An 18,656-nucleotide genomic window follows, 5' to 3' on the forward strand; every position below is an offset into this window, starting at 1 on the left:
TTAATAAACGTAATAATACTATTAGCAAAATGAAAAATAATACACAAAGGGCAATTATTCTCTATATCTTGGAAATTTGGGACGTGGCCACAGAGGCGGAAAGTTTGTGCTAAATTTAGTCTTCCAGTAAATTTTACTCTTATCGGAAGTCGTTTTCAAGTATAAAATGGAGTTGATTTAACATTATCGTAGTTATCAAATCCATTCTTTATACTTTACAGAATATATTATGATGGTCAAAATGACATTTATGACTATATTGATTCGACTCAGAATTATTGTTCAAAGTAAATTTCTTAAAATGTCATATTAATATATTTTTTAATTATTATAAGTTAATTTGAAGTAACTTTAAGTATAATAAATAATTAAGTATATAAGTTATTAGTCATTTTAAACATTTGTTTTGTCACTCTAAATAACTCAATTCAACACTTCATTTCGGTACATATGTAATACAAATATTTCTTAATTTAACTTATTTATATTCAACACCTTAATTATTTCTAAATTATCTCCATTATTTCTGTGTGAATCTGCGGGTTTTTTCTAAACGAATGAACATATATTACGAAACAAATTTTATGAACCCAACTATCCACTATAAAATATTGAATATATATTAGTAGAATCATCGTTCCAGGAAAATAAAATTTAATTTAATACAACAAATAGTAAAACTTTTTTCCTGGCGAAGTCGAGCCTATAATGCAATTAGAAAAATAACTTGATATTTTCAATTAATTTTAAAATAATAATTTAAAAAATGAACTGTCTTTCAAGTTCTAATGAACCGATAGAAAACTGAGATACAACAATATAGCACTGTGTATTTGCTCAGACGGAGAAAGTTTTAAGCCTATTTCTGATTCTATAACATAATATCAATCAAGTTATTAATTTCTTAAATAAACTGACAAATACGCACATAAGGTAAGTACAAAAGTAACGCCGTGTGTCTATGAACGACGAATATAAAAAAACCAATTGAACAAAGTTTGAACCACATACTAGGCAACGAAATGCACGAAGATAACTTGCAATATGTTGCTTGGCGGCGGCTGGCGCTTCCTCCTATCATATAAGCTAGTAAAACAATTTATACATCTGTGCCCAGATCATAAAAATAAATAATACAGTTTACAAAGAAATATATGAAAGTCGATAGAAACTTAAAAAATATTTTTAGAACAATATTTATTCGAGCGAAAAATATTTTTTAAGAAGTACTGCTATTAATTTGTCAAAAAAGTTTGCACGGGACAGCTACAAGTCTACACTTGTATAATTGCAAAAATTAATCGCAAAGGCCAAAGACAAAGCTATTGACTTAATGAAAGTGGTTACTGACTTTCTGTCTACTCAGGTTAATGTCATATGTGTTAATGTGTGTCATTTCTTCGTTAGTAATACAAGTATAAATATATTTATATATTAATTGAATATCGTCATATCGATGTACCTGAATGCTATTTGCATTAAAACATTTTTTTTTATTTTAAAAGTGGCCTTTCTTAATCAGTTCGATTGGCCCACATGCCACAATTACCACACAGGGATCTGCTGGATCCGCTCCTGGTTCTATGGTATATATCACTATGTCAGTATTGTCAGTACCTAAGTTTAAAACAGCTATAAGAGTTTTATTAATATATTATATGATATAATACTATTATAATTATTATAAGGGAAAGTTGTATTCTATACGACTATACCTACCATAGGTAGTATATTACCGATGGAAAAATAAATCTTAGTAAAATATCTGTAGGCTATAGCTGACGATAATCTTTGTTTAGAATCAATTTTCATACATACAATAATTTATATCAGCATATGATAGTGTGGGTGTATGCGTATACGTGTAGGTACACTGTAAGATGGAAAAGCACTAAAGCACTAGGTAAGCATATAGCTGTCGAAATTACAACACAAAATCGTTCGATCGATATTACATTTTAGTGATTTTACCCATCGGGCCACCGGAGCTTACTACTGAGGGATACAACCTACGAACAAACTTTACTTAGCATGAATTATGGTCATAATTTAAAATTATCTTATGTCTTTAATATTAGTAATATTACCTATCTTAAATTATGGTATACGCCGTGGGCCGTGGTGTATGCCATACACTGTATGGTATATACTATATACCTACCATAACGGTACAGTCCGCGCAGGGAAAACCGCACCGATGTTGTCACATTCTCAGTATAATATTTCAATTATTTTTTTTCCTATTACAGGCTAATGGCTATTATAATATAGTTTATACAAGCTGGTATCTCATCACGTTTTTTCTACACAAATAACTTTTTGCCGATGCCCGACTTCAAAAAACAAATTTTAAACGTTGGATATTGTTTTAATGTTCTAAATAGTAAATAGTATATTCAAATACAAAATGTAAACATAGTTACTATTATTATAATAGTATTTTATCTTTTTTTAACTGGTCCCCACGTGATAGGTATCAAAACAAATACTGTAGGTACCTATACGTTGTAAGATTTAATATTTTACATCACCACTGGGTATCACACATGCAATAAAACATTCTGTATTGTGTATACGGACGTATAGAAAAATACTATACATTTTATAATGAAGTAATGAAGTAGCCAGTAGGTATTCAGTAAGCACCTATATTACAATATACTGGGCGATTTACCATGCATACCCACGCCCCTTTTTTCTTTAATAATAATTAATAACAATTCAAGATAATTCAGATTTTTGGAATTTCCTAGTTATTTAAATATGCTTACCTAAATAAGTACTAACTACTAAGGATAAATGGATTTGCAGAAATATAAAATTGATGTAATATCGAATCTAGTATTTATTTTACTTGAACAATTTTTACAAATTATTAAGTGTTGATTTATTAAATGTTAGGTAATTACTAATTTTAAACGTTAGTGAATTTTTTATTTTTTCATTTTTCATTAAAATAATGTTTAATATAACTTGGAAACAACTCGATTAAATTTGAATTTAAATACATCAAAAATCAGATTTTGAATAAAAACTGTATTACTAACCCGGGTGGGGAGGTCAATATTTTTTCGCATATATATTATATTATGAATAACTTTTATTAATAATTATTTTATATTTTTTTTGGGGGTGGAGTTGAACACCCAAACCCCACCTCCCCTAGGCACGCCACGGCGTCTTGATATTACTTATTACTAATAAGTTATTAGTTATAATACAGTAATCGGTAATCGGTATGACCATTAGCCACTATGCGACTATGTCATAGCGAGTCCGCCGCTGCCGCCTTTGCGTTCTCAACGTCCGTTGTCACTTGCCAGTTGCCACCGACAGTCCATATTGAATTAAACGTATACCGTGGACGACGCACTTACCTTGTTTATTATTGCTATATTCGTTTACAGATACGAGTAAACTTGTCTTATTGAGTGTATCCATCTCACCCATGGCCACTGCCATACCACAATGACATCGTTAACCAGTAACAAAATATTATTACTGTTCTGGAGGCTATCTTAAAAATACAGTAGTCTCATGTCAATCTATAAGTTTGACGAAAAATTCAAAATGTTTCTCTTTTTAATTGTAGATTATGATTTATGACCTATGAGTATCAAAAAATATTTTAATAAAATAGATTTAATAATTGAATATGATAAATAATAAATGATAATACAATAATTATTGGTTTTCTTTATTTTTTAATTTAATGATGAATGTATTCAAATTCTGATTTTTGAGACTTTTAATTATAGTAAAAAACGATATTTTAAAATTGTTAAGATTTTTTATGCTACATAGGGAGAGTGTTATATGTAACAAAACAGGCTTCTGTTTTTAAAACAAAAATCTCTTTTTTCTGTTAATTATTTATTGTATATTTTTTTGAGCATTGTTATGTAAGTACGCTTAATTGATAATTCGGGCGAGTATTTTTTCTATTATTTTATAAAGTTTATTTTACCTACCGAATATAATAGTTTTTAAAATATTAATAATAGATATAATATTGGATCTAGTCGATCTAGAGTGTATTTTACAAGGTTATTAGGATTATTTAAAAAAATGTATTAATTTTTGATAAATTTTATAATATTAATGACTAAAATTTTCAACACCCTAGTCCCCATATCTTTCAATTTCATTAGTATGGACCTATTAGAACATAAAGTTAAATAATTCCATTAACTACTCGTTTAAATTTAAATTTTGATAGTCAACATTTTTAGAATAATTAGTCACTAAATAACAGTAGAAAAGAGGATTCTTATTTAAAAAATAAGTAAAAAAAGTATACCTATACTCTCCCCTAAATAGTATGAAAAATATCAAAGATTTGAAAAAATGGTCTTAAGGTATATTTAAAAATTCCAAAAATCAAATTTTGAATAACTGTGTATTATTGAAAAAATAGGGTAAACATACTTGAATGCTGCTTGATGATTTGATGAATAAGTCTGTATAATAGTGGATATATTATATCATACATACATACATACATATATATATATATATTAATATTATATATAGTTAAGATAATAATATAATATATTTTGTTTTATGTTAGTTATTTTTAAATATAAATAATAAATAGTTTTTTAACTTTTAAAGTTTTGCTATTATCGTTCTGACACAGCGTTATCGTATCATCTGTCGTCATTATGTCGTTTATGCGGGACGCATACCACGCGCTTAATTTTACAGAATTTGTATTACCATTATGCGCCGCTTTTATAATTAAGCAACAGTATATTATAATGTCCATTCGTGTGATGCCTGCATTTAAAATTTGAATACTCGTAGCTTTTCATGCCACTAAATATTATACAATATTTCATTTATTTAACAATACTAATATACTATACAAATATTAATTAAATAATGCGTTGTAGGCCAAGCGTAGGGCTAGCTTTAGATTTTTGTCGCCTAGGCGACTAGGCAACTGGGTATTTTGCTACCGCATTGCCGCATTAAGCCGGCTCTGAGTCAAGTGTATTCATCTACGAGATAAAAACCTGGCCAATTTCATTTTATAGAATTATGAAAAGATTCAATGTCCAATTTACTTCATTTTATCGAGTATTATATAATAATATAACATAATATAATATTTGCAGGTATACTAATGTAAGTATATACTAATTCAATACATCGTTCTGAACTAATTAAATGTATATGTGAACGTGAACCGATTATTTTTATTAAAAGAAACTCAATGGTGCCAATAAAAAATATATTTAAATATATTTTAGGAATTATAGGTATGTACAATTTTATTGTAAAGTTATTTTAAGTTTAATTTGAGATAACATTGAATATTTAAACGAAAAATAAAGATTTTAATTATTTTTTATAGTTAAAAAATTAATGTTAATAAGTTAATACTTATACCACGAACCTATTCACAGTATTTACACTCTTCTACGGTTAATCGGTATTGACTTGTAAGTTAAAACAATAACTTACCCACACACCTATTAAACATTTAAAAAAGTATTTCAATTATAAATAAGCAAAGATTTTTAAATGCATATAAAGTATCTTTTAATTTAATATACAAAAAATTTTGACATAACCCCCCCCCCTCCATCGTCATCATTTTCTAAAAAAAAGGCATGTATAGCGGAGTCCTAACCTGTTAATAGGGATGTGTGCCACTGGTATTAAAAATACAACGATTGAATTAAGTTGTTGATAAATCCATCTACGTGTCATAACTCACAGTCATTAATAATAAGAAATGTACAAAGCGCGGGACGCAGGCGAATGCATTATGTAATGTAAAATAAATTTCATATTATTTAAGTTGAACGCACGTGCTTCGCACGACTTTACATTAGGACAACTTGCTACAAAAATCATAGTATAAAATACAACTGTTATAGGTCCACCCGACACCGGCGCATGTTATAGACTTTATTATCTGGACCGGAAGTGTAAAAGATATTATTATATTATACAATAATATATTGTATTACGTACTAATACTGAAGTAGGCCGGGCAGATAATAATATCAGACTAGTCACGAGATGGGGTTGGCAGACGCCTCAAAGTACACATCGCAAAATCCATACGGCTGTGCAAACAGACGGCCTGACTCCGCAGGCGCATATTATAATTTCCATTGACGGATCGGCGTCGACGCATTATGTTGTTGTCATCATCAAAATCGTCGTCGTCGTCGCCGTCATCGCCGTCGTCGTTGTTATTATTTTTTTTATTATTATTGTTATTTTTATTATTGTTGTGTTTATATTGAACAGTTTCGGCGGCGACGACGCATATTTCATCAGAATAATAGATTATACGGGCGATAGTGAGCGGCGGGCGACGACGCGATACGGTGGTGGCGACGAACGTGGAAGGGATCGGTCACGGGGAGCGTGTCGGTTGACGGCGGCGAGTCAAAGTCGCACCGTTCTCGCGCTCAACAGGTCCGGCGTTATATCTCCTCGCGACGTGCTGCTCGCAAGCAGATTTAGTGGTGTGCCCACTACGTGCCATATCCCGGCGGATAGACCGTCAACGTGCGCCTAGTAAATATTTAGCGCCGAAAAGCAACATTATTCCATTGCCACGTCGTATTTTGTTTTCCTCGCTCCGGGGATTAATCTGTGCTGCAGTGCGCGTGTCTCGTCGCTCGTCCCGTTCACCCACACACCCATACTCCCGCACACTCGCACTCCCACACACACACACACATATAGTCGTCTCGCGGGGGGCTATAGCGAGAGAGCTACTCTTCGCGCGTGCGTGGGTGCGTGCGCGCCCCATAAAAAACGGTTCGCTCATCGAATCTCCGGCCGGCGCGTGAGCGACGGGTGCCGTGGTACTCGTCTGCGGACGGTTCTGCGGATCGCACTGTGCCGGTGGTCATGACGTTCCGGACCAAGGGCCTCAACAAGCAGCAACAACAGCTACAGCGCGGACAACAGGACACGCACTATCCCAACAACAATCACCGACTGCACCGGAACCGTTACGATGACGGCCGCATTGACGACAAAACCGGCACGGCGGCCGACCATCAGCCACCACCGTCATTCGTAACATTCGGTGGCGCCGACACATGTATACACAAGGTAAGCAGACAGCGCCGCGCACAAGCATATGTATGTGTGTATGTATGTATGCATGTATGTATGTATGTATGTATATATATATATATATATATATTATGTTGTTTTGTTTTTTGTAGACAGCAATATAAGTACCGTATAGTGTACTTGTATTATTGTTATTGTGATACGTATAATATACTATATACTTAGTGATGTCGCTAGCGTGCCGGACGACATCGGAACTCCGCGCCGTGAACCCGGAACGCGGCTTTAAAGCAAGAGTAACGCAGAGAGAGAAAGAGAGATTGAACGAGTGAACGAGCGAGCTAGGTCTCAAGTGAGAGGAAACTCCGCTGTTCACGTGTAAACGCGCGCGTGCGCTCGCGGAAACAGAAACCTGTATATTGGCGCGCGCCTTTCTCCGTGTACAAACGGTCGAGAGAGCGGACTCAACGAGACATGATGACGAATATGATGATGATGAAGGTGGATGATCGTATCATAAACACCACCGTTCGTGATCCGAGGACGTATCATAAATAATAACAATAAATAACAATGCGTTGCATTATCGTGATGGGTTCAACAATAAATATAATTATGGTCAGTGCTGGAATTTATAAAAAAATTTGAAGAGGGATGCAAAAGTGAAAACAAATGATGTGCGTGCCTAAAAATTTGAATGTCTTATTGATTAGGAATTAGGATTTAATTATAATACATTAAAGGGGAACGCTAAAATATTCTATTACGAAAAGAAGAGGAACTTCCTTCCCTCCCGAATTCAGATCGTGTACACGCCATTACTATAATAAGTCTCAACGGTTGTCGGACGTGCTCGTGATAAATATTGTAATATTGTAATTCACTCGCCAGACGTATAAATGTGTAATATAAAAGTAGTTTACTGGATACGAATATCTCGTATGATATATTATAATCGTGTCGTCGCTAACATATGGTAGCCGTGCCGAAGTCTCGGTAGGAGAACGGACGCGGACGCACCCCGATCGGGAGGAACCGCCGTCGTACAACCGCTCCCATCGATTCCCAGTATTCCCACCCGCTTATACGCAAAATATCTATGTATATATATATATATATTTAGTCTGTTGCCGAAAGGTCTTCTCGGAAAAATCAATTTTCTCGATGTTTGGCTATATTTATACATATATATTATATATAGATGTACAATTTTTGTATTATGTATTATTATATCATATTTATTCATACCTAATAGTATAGGTATAATAGGTTTATGCATTCAATTCATGTAATATTTATGTATAGGTTTAAATATATACGTTCAAATCGTTCAATAGGTATAGGTTTATATTGGTCGTAAACAACTTCCACGCGACTACTTAAAAACTACACAAGATAGTGTGAGGTACAAAATATTTTTCTGGAGATTTCATTTAAACAATCATTTATTATATTTTGATTTTTCTGTAAAAAGTTAGTTAAACATTTTTCAATTTTTGGATAGAGCTGCAGTGTCCAGCTGCAGTTTATAATATATAATAATGTTAATTTTCATATGACCCTATAGTCTATAATACATACACCCGCATTTCTACTGCAGCTCGTTTTGCTTATATACATACACACTTATATAAGCATATTATATAGTCAATGCACCGTAAACTGTATTATAATCACCATTTATTAACCACATAATATTTGTCGCCGAAAATTGCATTCCATACGGACGTTTTACCGTTGATTTTGATTATGACGTGTACCTATACATAATTGTGTACGTCTCGGACTAATTCATATTATAGCTGTATGTTGTTGAGCCGAAGACAATTCTAAATTCTTTACTTGTATAGAGATACCGACATTTAATAATATAACTGGTTATTTAAAATAATTATTATACAGTCATATTCTCGAATAACATTTCAGTCTATAATATATTATATTATTATATTCGTTATTTATTTTGTAAGTTACAACATATTATATATTATTAGTTGCTAATCGTATTATTTCTGTAGCTATATAAAAATGACATCAATATACTTTAAAATAATTTGTACAAGTAAAATATAAATACGGAAGCAAACATATGTTTCCGTACGGCTACGCCTTAGAATGCGCAGTAGAGTCTTGAGATATTATGTTCATGTAAGTCGTACACACAAAGAAAAGTAAAGAAAATATCACTTATAAATAATGGTAGTCACGGATGAAAAGCAATGAAATTGACCGCGATTTACCAAATTGTGTATTCATATAATATTATATCAATCATTGCATGCTTCCAACTGTCGCGTTTTAGAGATCGATATAATATTACTAAACCATGTTTAAATATATTTAGAGTGTGTATTTAGTATATGTCTACTAGCTATTAGTAATTAGTATTATAATTATTTGTAGTAGAATATATTATTATAATAATTTACAATCAAACCGGTGGTGGATACTAGATAGGGTAATCACCCCCTCCTAGGGCCGAGTTTCAAAAAGATTTAATTATGTATACATTATATTAAGTTATAAGGGGATTTGATACAGGCTGTTTTTAAGGAGTTAAATATAGGCACATTTCTAAGTGTATGCGTGCGTGTCGTGGAAATATGTGGCGTAATAAGTGATCATTATAATAATATTAGATATAGTGTATACTATGCAGTGTAACTAGTGTAAAAGAAATAGCTGGAAACTCTCGCAAGTGCACGCATAAATAAACGCTTAAACAAATATTATTTTTTTTTAGTTTGTATTAATTTTTTGCCAATTATATTGACTAATCTAATTATTCGATAAAATGTTTGAAACCTTATTTAATTACTTCATGAAGTTTACCTACTTATCTTACACTTTTAAAATTTTAAATCATCTAACTGATAGTATACAAAATTTGGGAGAGTTTATGAGTTCAAATTCAAATAAAGAGAAAAGTTGGTTTTAAGTAAACTTTCTGGTACATCCAATTATTTCAGAAGAATTGATCGTAAAATTGAAGTCGGTACAAATATTATACAATTGACATATACGATAGATTTATTTTGGTGTAAACTCAGTCAAGACTAACTCTTAAGCATTAGTAGTAGATAGCTAAGTGTATACAATATTAAATAATATAGGTACCTACATAATGCATTAATAATCAAATTATCAACAATATTGTTAATTAAAGCCTTATATGGAATTAGAGGGCCAGTTTCTTCGCATCATTATAATATTAAAAATATTTGGAGCTTCATTATTTTATTAATTATGACCGAAGATCACTAACTCTTCTTAGTTAGTTTTTAATTTACTTATTTCTAAAAATAATAAAAATGTCACATACGCTTATTGTACATTTTTACGTTCTATAGATCATATTAAATATCTTTCAAATAATAAAATTAAGTATAATCTATGGTTAAAGACCAAAGTTAATTACTAATTATTATTTATCTAGCCACGTTGAATCGTTGAAGTCACTTTATTTTTTTGTTAACGGTCATATTCATATTTTATTGCTCATATGCGATTTGTATAAATTATATTGTATAGTATACTATAATTATAATTATATACTTGTACTAGTATAGCCATTAAAGGCAAAAAACAATTTTTAACAAAATAATCGATGAATAATATATTATATTGTATCTGTTGTGAACAGTGTTTGCCGTTTTGATATGATTGTATGGGTCGGCCACTGGGTCTAGTTCAGTAGTACATAAAAAGTCTTATCCTCTTCCTTTAGTATAAAACTGGTTTTTGTAATAATTTATAATTGAATAATGAAATGGAAATGATTATAAACAATACACATTTAAATTGTTTTAACATAAATTATAATACAACTTATACCTGTCTATAATCTATATTATGTATGTATAATATGTAATATGTGTGTACAGTGTACACTGTACATTTAATTACTTATTAGATTGTCATAAGACAAATTTGAGAATTGTAATTGTTTACAATTTTGAAATAGATTTTCATTCAATGCATTATTTCCATTAATTGCATTCCGAAAACAAAGTTTAGTTTAAATTAATGATGTTTTTGTCTTATTGTATTATAGCATACGGTTTTGACATTGACCGATAAACGTTTCACATTATCGATTTTGTTGGTTTATTGTTTTAGACTTTGGTAATAAGTACCTAATAAATAATAAACAATGTAATGATGACAATTTACCGGGTATAGTTCATGTTACATAAGTATTATTATACATATTAGTATTTAATGTTTATGTATATAGAAAAATATGTTATAATAGATATGATATGGTAAACACCTTTGACATCAACTAGATAAAGCGTTTTTTTTTTTTTTTTTATTAAATTTAACAAATTAAGCATTTATTTGAATAGTTAGATTTTTGGCCGTAATAACTTAAATATTATTAGAGTTTGGTATGATAATAAATTATTGAAATACTAAATAGCACTTAAAGTGTATATTATTCTATATTTTAGTACCTAATTTAGTATTTATATATACAGAAATAATAAATTTAATTTTTGGAAATTACATTATTTTCAAAATTAATCAATTAATTAATTTCATTATTTGATTATCTGTTATTTGTTTTTATGACAATTATTTTTTGTATTTTTACAACAAGAAGTTGTAAATAAATAAACTTCAGTATATTTTTTTAAAAATATTTATTTTATTAATTATTATTATTGCCTATTTAATGTCAAAATATTTTATTAATGTCTATGATCTAATGTTTATAAATTATGTACTAAATTTAAAGTTAATGTTTTAACTCTTAGGTATATGAATAAGTGTATTATGAATTTGTTAAGAAACACTATACAAGGTATAACAGATATAACTGACTTTTGGAATAACTTTTATTCTAATTAATATTTTCTATTTTTTTTTTATCATTAAGAGACCCAGTGCTACATGTATAATTAAATTTTTTTTCATGTTTATTTTTTAGTACTAAAAATAAAAAAATTAAAATTTGATTTAAATTTTTTTGATAAATTTAAAATAGCCAATTTGTGAATCTGGTTATAAAAACAATTTTGATGGTAAAAATATGTATCTAAGTCATGTAGTTTATTTTTTAGAATTTTTTTAAAATATGATTTTTGAGAATTTGCTGACATGAGTATATTTCTTAAATTATTTACTCATCATATAATATTAACAATTTTTGTCATACGTTTAAGTAACATAATTTATTTATTTTTTTGGTCAAGTCTTTTTGTTACACCCTGTATTATGTATGATTTAAAGATACAAAAGTACAAATTAAATAGAAATCATGTAGTGTTGTGGTCAATGATCATCATCTTAACTTAAAAACTTTTATTTTTGAGGATTCTGGCAAGTTAACATACAGCAGGATCAATCACGTATTATTAGATTTAATATTAGAGTGAATTAAGTAGTTGAGACCTATTAGACAACTTAAAATTAAGAATATTACTTGTGTTAGTTAGATTTTATAAGATATTTCAACTCTTTTACAAGTATGAAATAATGATGATACGTAAAATATTGCTATTATTTAAAAATGCTTATAAACAGGAACATTTAAATATGATGAAAAATCTAATGTAAAAACAAACATAAAGTTCTTTAACTTTAAATTATATAATAGGTATATTAATTCACTTAAGTTAAAAATAAATAAATAAATAATACAAGATCGCAAATTTGCAATGTTGCAAATTATCAGAGAGAGAAAACAAACAGTATGTTAACATTCCCTCATAGTTCAATAAATAACCTAGTCGGCTAGTTATATCGACACAGACGTTATGATTCGCACAATATCAATCACCAGCGATGATAGATCATATTACAAGTAGCGATTGGGAAAATTAATGTTTTTAAGTTTATTCCAATTTGTTTGTTGTCAGATAAGTATAATTGTTCGTTTATTTGTCACTATCACTTTAGCCGACTAGTGACCAATGTAAAATAACATCACTACTTGATCAAAAAAAAAACGGAATTTACATTTGTACGCTCTGTAATAATATGCCAATATATCCAATAGATGGATTGCGATGCAGGTATTTACAAAATTTGACGTTTTCCCAGTACACTAATGTAGTAGTTGAGAGTGGAGACTACTATCGATTATGGTCAAAATTCAAAAGTATGGCTCTTGATGGTAAATAACTTATATACAAATCAAAAACATTAAATTATGATTTATGAATATCTAATTATACATTTTTGAAATATATATGCGTGCGCGTGTGATTGTAAAACGGACTTCAGACAGTAGCGCAGTCTAACGGTAAGTTTAACAATAATAATTCATTTGAAGGGGAAAAATAATGTGTAGCGTATGTTGTAGTGCGTAAAAGCGCACTTATTTTACGGACAAAGAGGGAGAGAAGAGGATGTCCGCCGTCGCGGTCCTTGACCTTCGAAATCGTTTTAAACGAGTATAATATAATAAACTTTGAGTTCGTGAAAACATCGTTCGTCATCCAAAAGAACGTATACAACAATATACATATGGTGTACATAATACGTAGTGTAAATCAGTCGGCAAAATATTAACAGGTGCCTCGACAGGTATTTCGATTTGATCAGAGGCGACTGATGAGGACAAGAGATATTAATGTATATAATAGTATATATATATATAATTTACCCAATAGTTAACTATAATAGTTGTGGTAATAATTCATACCTGTAATATCACTATATATATAATAGTGTATATTAGTATAGTACCCATAGTTTAAGAGGGACTAGGGAGTGCCTATCTATATAATATACGACGCGCGACTAAAAAAGATGTGGATAATCTGACAATAGAGCACGACATATTTTTGTATGTGTGTCATATGAGTGTGTGACGTAGTCTTTATTAACACTATTCCTGTAAAGCAGTTATAATTGTACACATTTCTGATGGGGATTTTAGTGAAAGTGCATCGGCTTTATTGCGCGTATAATATATACTATACATTTTTTTTACGTTCCAATATTTTGTTCATATTCTACAAAACCATAGAAATATAGAATGTATACATATTGTAATTATTTTTGAAACGCTACATATACCACATTATTTTACATTATTTTTGTATGATGAAGGGGAGAAATTAGTGAAAAAAAAAACATATGTACAAATAATAGAGTTTTATAAGATATTTATAATTTCCTAAAAAATAAACTATATTAGTCATATATATAGTCATGACTATATTTATTATATGACATAATTTTAGGTAAAACTCAGGCCTCCCTAATTCAACGGCCTAGTTATGATTCGTCTATGTTATGAATTTTTTTTTTATTAACTTTTGACAAATTATCATTATATCTCAACAATTATAATCTTGAATCTAATTATATTAATCGCATCAAAAATGTGTTTATTATGAAATATAATAGATTTTGTATATTGTATAAATTTCGTCTTCTACCTTTTATAACTACGTGTAAATAATATAGTATTATATAGTATAATAAAATAAGTTTTTCGTCAACAGACACGGCGTTTAGGGGAGGGGGGCATACGCTGCACCATGGGCCCCTAGACAGTAGACATCATAAACTACCTATAAAAAATAATTTCTTTCAGAAATCTGTGTAGAAGTCCAGAGTCTTTATAAATTTTAGTCGCGGCCTCATTAGATATAGTTAGATATAATGACTCAGAGACAAACATATAAATGTATTTTTAGTTGTTTAATATAACCATTCATTTTACATTTTTACCTACAAATTTCACTATTGAATACTTGTTTTTCTCTCTGTATAGGTTTAAGTGGGTTATATAATAAATAGTTAAAAGTGGAACTTTTGGACCAAAAGGATATCTACCTCCCTAGAAGACGTATCAAATCCGCTACTAATCATCACAAAACATTATACTATGAGATAGTGAACTTTAACTATTAGGTAGATATATAATAATTTTTGTACAACATAAATTTCTATTTGCTCCGTATAATTTTAATTTCATTTTTAAGTTACCCAGTACTCAGTCTATACAAGATCATCGATATTTGTTTGAAATTAGACGACATATTATACTGATCTTCTCAATTACTTTTAAATATTTTATAGTATACAGATATACGTACTGATTATTGGATTACCAACATCTTATTGAAAAATAAATTATTCATAACAAAATTAATACAATACAGAATGTAACAGATAGAACTGATCTTTGGAATAACTTTTGTTTTAATTAGTATTTTCATTTTTTTTTTTTTTATTTATCATTAAGAGACTCTAGCGCTACATGTATAATTTAATGTTTTTATGTTTATTTTTTAGTACTAAAAATAAAAAAATTTTTATTTTATTTAAATTTTTTGGATAAATTTAAAATAACCTGCAATTTGTGAATTTGATTATAAGAACAATTTTTATCGTAAAACGATTTATCTAAGTCAAGTAGTTTATTTTTTAGAATTTTTTTAAGATATCAATATTTTTTGATTAAATTAATTTGGAACGTAGTAACAAGTAACTTTTTAAAAAATATGATTTTTAAGAATTTGCTGACATAATAAGTATATTTCTTAAATTATTTACTCATCATATAATATTAACAATTTTTGTCATACGTTTAATTAGTATAATTTTTTTTTTTTTTGGATCAAGTTTATCTGTTACACCCTGACACCCTATATATTATATCCTAATGGTAAAATATCTTTAGTAGGTAACATAAATTGTCTTTGCTTAGAATTGGTTTTCGTGTAGGTGCTCATGATTTATCATTGAATTAAAATTTAACACACCCATTACAATGGCTTATTCAATGAGTGACAAGGATCCTCGATAGTCTACACCATACACTATACAGCAGAATGACTTCTTCGGTTTTTAATCATACGATTTTACATAAAATATTTTTTTTTCTATTAATTTTTCACTGCAGTAATTTCAATTTTAATTGAATTTGTCAAAAAATTATTTAATTTTTTATTTGCACTCCTATTTACTTTTTGTGTTATATCTATTAAGTCAATAAAAGAAAATATTTTCTGTTTTAGTTAGTGGTATAGGACTATAGGAGGTATTTAATAAACTCTGCCAATTGATAAATGTTACACCTACGTATCGATTATACACATATGAATCCTTAAAACAAATTACTTATCTGAAATTAATTTCTAATTATTTTTTTTCTTTTTAATTTTACATTTTTGACAAACTGGAAATATCATTTACAATAAGTATAAAATTATGTTTTAAGGTTAATATAAAATAAGATAAAATAAATTAGCTAAATAATTGTATAAAGACTAAAGACTTGAGTAAAAGAGCCATCCAATGATAGAATTTTATGAATTTCTAAAATAAAATCTTAATTAAATGAGCTCCGATTCTGATAATAATTTTAAGTAAATGTAAAAATGAACTTGTTTGTAACAAAAATTCAAAAGTCTATTGTTTAAATGATTTCAAGGTATTTTAACAACTGTTCAAACAGGTTTTTCTCTCTATTGGTTTAACTGTATGCTCTTGGCGACGCACTATACCTAGTTGGACGAATTAACATGTATACATACTGCAGACAGTTGTCATGATAGGTACGTACGGAAAATTTGCATTTGTTATTTATAGTCGTGTAGAAATAAACGGAATATTCCAAGTCGGTAATTAAACATTATAGTCTATAATATCAACAATTCAGTAAACAGTGGTGACCGGTGCACCGCGGTGTGGCGACTTGTGAGTATACACAATATATAATGCATATACCAATATATTATACACGAGAATGTATACATATATGTATACTATTATACACTACACAAATGCATAGTCTAAAAAAGTAAAATTATATAAATATGTGGACTACTATAACATCATACATATAAAACCTTGAGATTATATTTAACAATAAATATGATGAATATTTTTTATTTCATCATTAAGCTGTTCCGATTCACGAACTTTATGTAGATATGCATAATATATCATTATACAAATCAAATGATAGCTGGTACTACTGAAATAAAATCCAAACCGACATACTTTTGTGTACATACAAAAGACCATTGAGGAAATCCGTCATTATTCAATAAAATGTATATGCCCAGAAAACTGGTTTGTTGCGCGCATAATTGTTGAATTGTGCCAACATTTAGTAGTGGGACAATATTGTACAATTATTTACAACATACGTCATACAGTATTGTGGTACTAAATTAAGTTTCATATTTTCGAAATACTGAATATTTCTAATTTCAGTTTGTTTAATTAATAAAATGAAAAGATAATTTTCTCCATATAACCATTGCTATATAGACATATAGTATTTACATTACACTGAGGTTTCATTAAAATTTGCAGTGAAGTACATAATTTGTATAGTTGGTATGTCATTTAAATATGTTTTGATATAAATTAAAACAAATAATTGATTTATTATACTAAATAAATGTTTGATTTTATTTATCTAACATCAAACATGTGTTATTGGAACTTTTTAACTTTTAATAACTCCCTCAAAATATATGATATAGTGGTTTTGAAATATTTCATAACGGAATATCGTGTTAAATTATCATAATTTATTTCATGGTTTATTATGCAATATTCTGAAGTAGTTGTCACGCTAAATTCTACAATATCACATTATTTTAATACAATATTTTAGTCTAGTTTTTTTTATTAATCAACTGACAAACATGTTCTGTCCAAAATAATTAATAGAATATAATATACTTAAATAAATAATTTATTCATAGAGTGGTTCATTATCAAAAGTAGGTTATGACTATTGACTATAATAATTAATAATACATCGAGTAATTGTAGTTAAATGAAATTGATTAATAATCTAAATAATTATACTTGTTGAATTACGCATTTGATGGTCTAGCTATAGTTGCATGAAGTTATTTGAGGGAATTGACCCTCCTCCCTTGTGGTACATAAAAGTATATAGACTCTATATATATTATACTATTATAGAACATACTTTTTAATACGCGTATTTAAGAGCATACTTAGGTTTATTTGTCGCATGGACAACTATTATAGTCTATATTTCTATAACTACAAACAATTTTACGTAATTATTATATGCGTATCTACTATACCTATATAATATTAGCTAATATATATATATATTATTTAAATACAATGATTCATGATTGTGAAAATTATGATTAACATTTCTGGAAATTCCAATAATATAAACATTTAAAATATGCATCTCTTAAAGTAAATGATTATTTTACTTATAATTAATAATATTATATCTATTATGTATAAACATTGAATATTGATATTTATTTACATTATTAGTATATTCATAATAAATGGTATAAATGAAATATACATGTGATGTGCATGAACATTTTAGAGATATAAGTATTGTGTATACACATTACACACTCATTTGGTATTATAAGAAAAAACTTTTAAATTCTAATAAACTGCTATTACTTATTAAGATCTTGAGTACATAATATTAAAAATAATGAATTCAATGTATTAAAAATGTTACTATTTTAGGTGTTAATTACTCCTAGTAATTCTAATGGAACATTGAATCCTGAAGCACACGAATTCAAGTACAAGTCATTGCCTGAAAATCTATCAAAATCTGACGATGAACCAAATAAAAAAAAATCGGAAAACGACAAAAAGACTAAAGGTAAATT

General features: G+C 28.7%; 1 protein-coding gene across 3 annotated transcripts in view; it reads left to right on the forward strand.

The window, feature by feature from the left end:
• Positions 1 to 6,432: 6,432 nt before the first annotated feature.
• The window catches only part of LOC113552850 (la-related protein 4), a 34,693-nt gene continuing 22,469 nt past the window's right edge, over positions 6,433 to 18,656 (forward strand). The window contains exons 1-2 of one of the 3 annotated variants that reach the window (XM_026955833.1): positions 6,433 to 7,086; positions 18,508 to 18,649. In XM_026955833.1, coding sequence (XP_026811634.1) covers positions 6,880 to 7,086; positions 18,508 to 18,649 — 349 coding nt within the window. In that variant the 5' untranslated portion in view covers positions 6,433 to 6,879. The remainder of the gene's footprint in view (positions 7,087 to 18,507; positions 18,650 to 18,656) is intronic. The other 2 variants (XM_026955832.1, XM_026955831.1) reach the window with 2 other exon arrangements.

The sequence above is a fragment of the Rhopalosiphum maidis genome, chromosome 2 (genome assembly GCF_003676215.2).
Source record: "Rhopalosiphum maidis isolate BTI-1 chromosome 2, ASM367621v3, whole genome shotgun sequence".
Lineage (NCBI taxonomy): Eukaryota > Metazoa > Arthropoda > Insecta > Hemiptera > Aphididae > Rhopalosiphum > Rhopalosiphum maidis.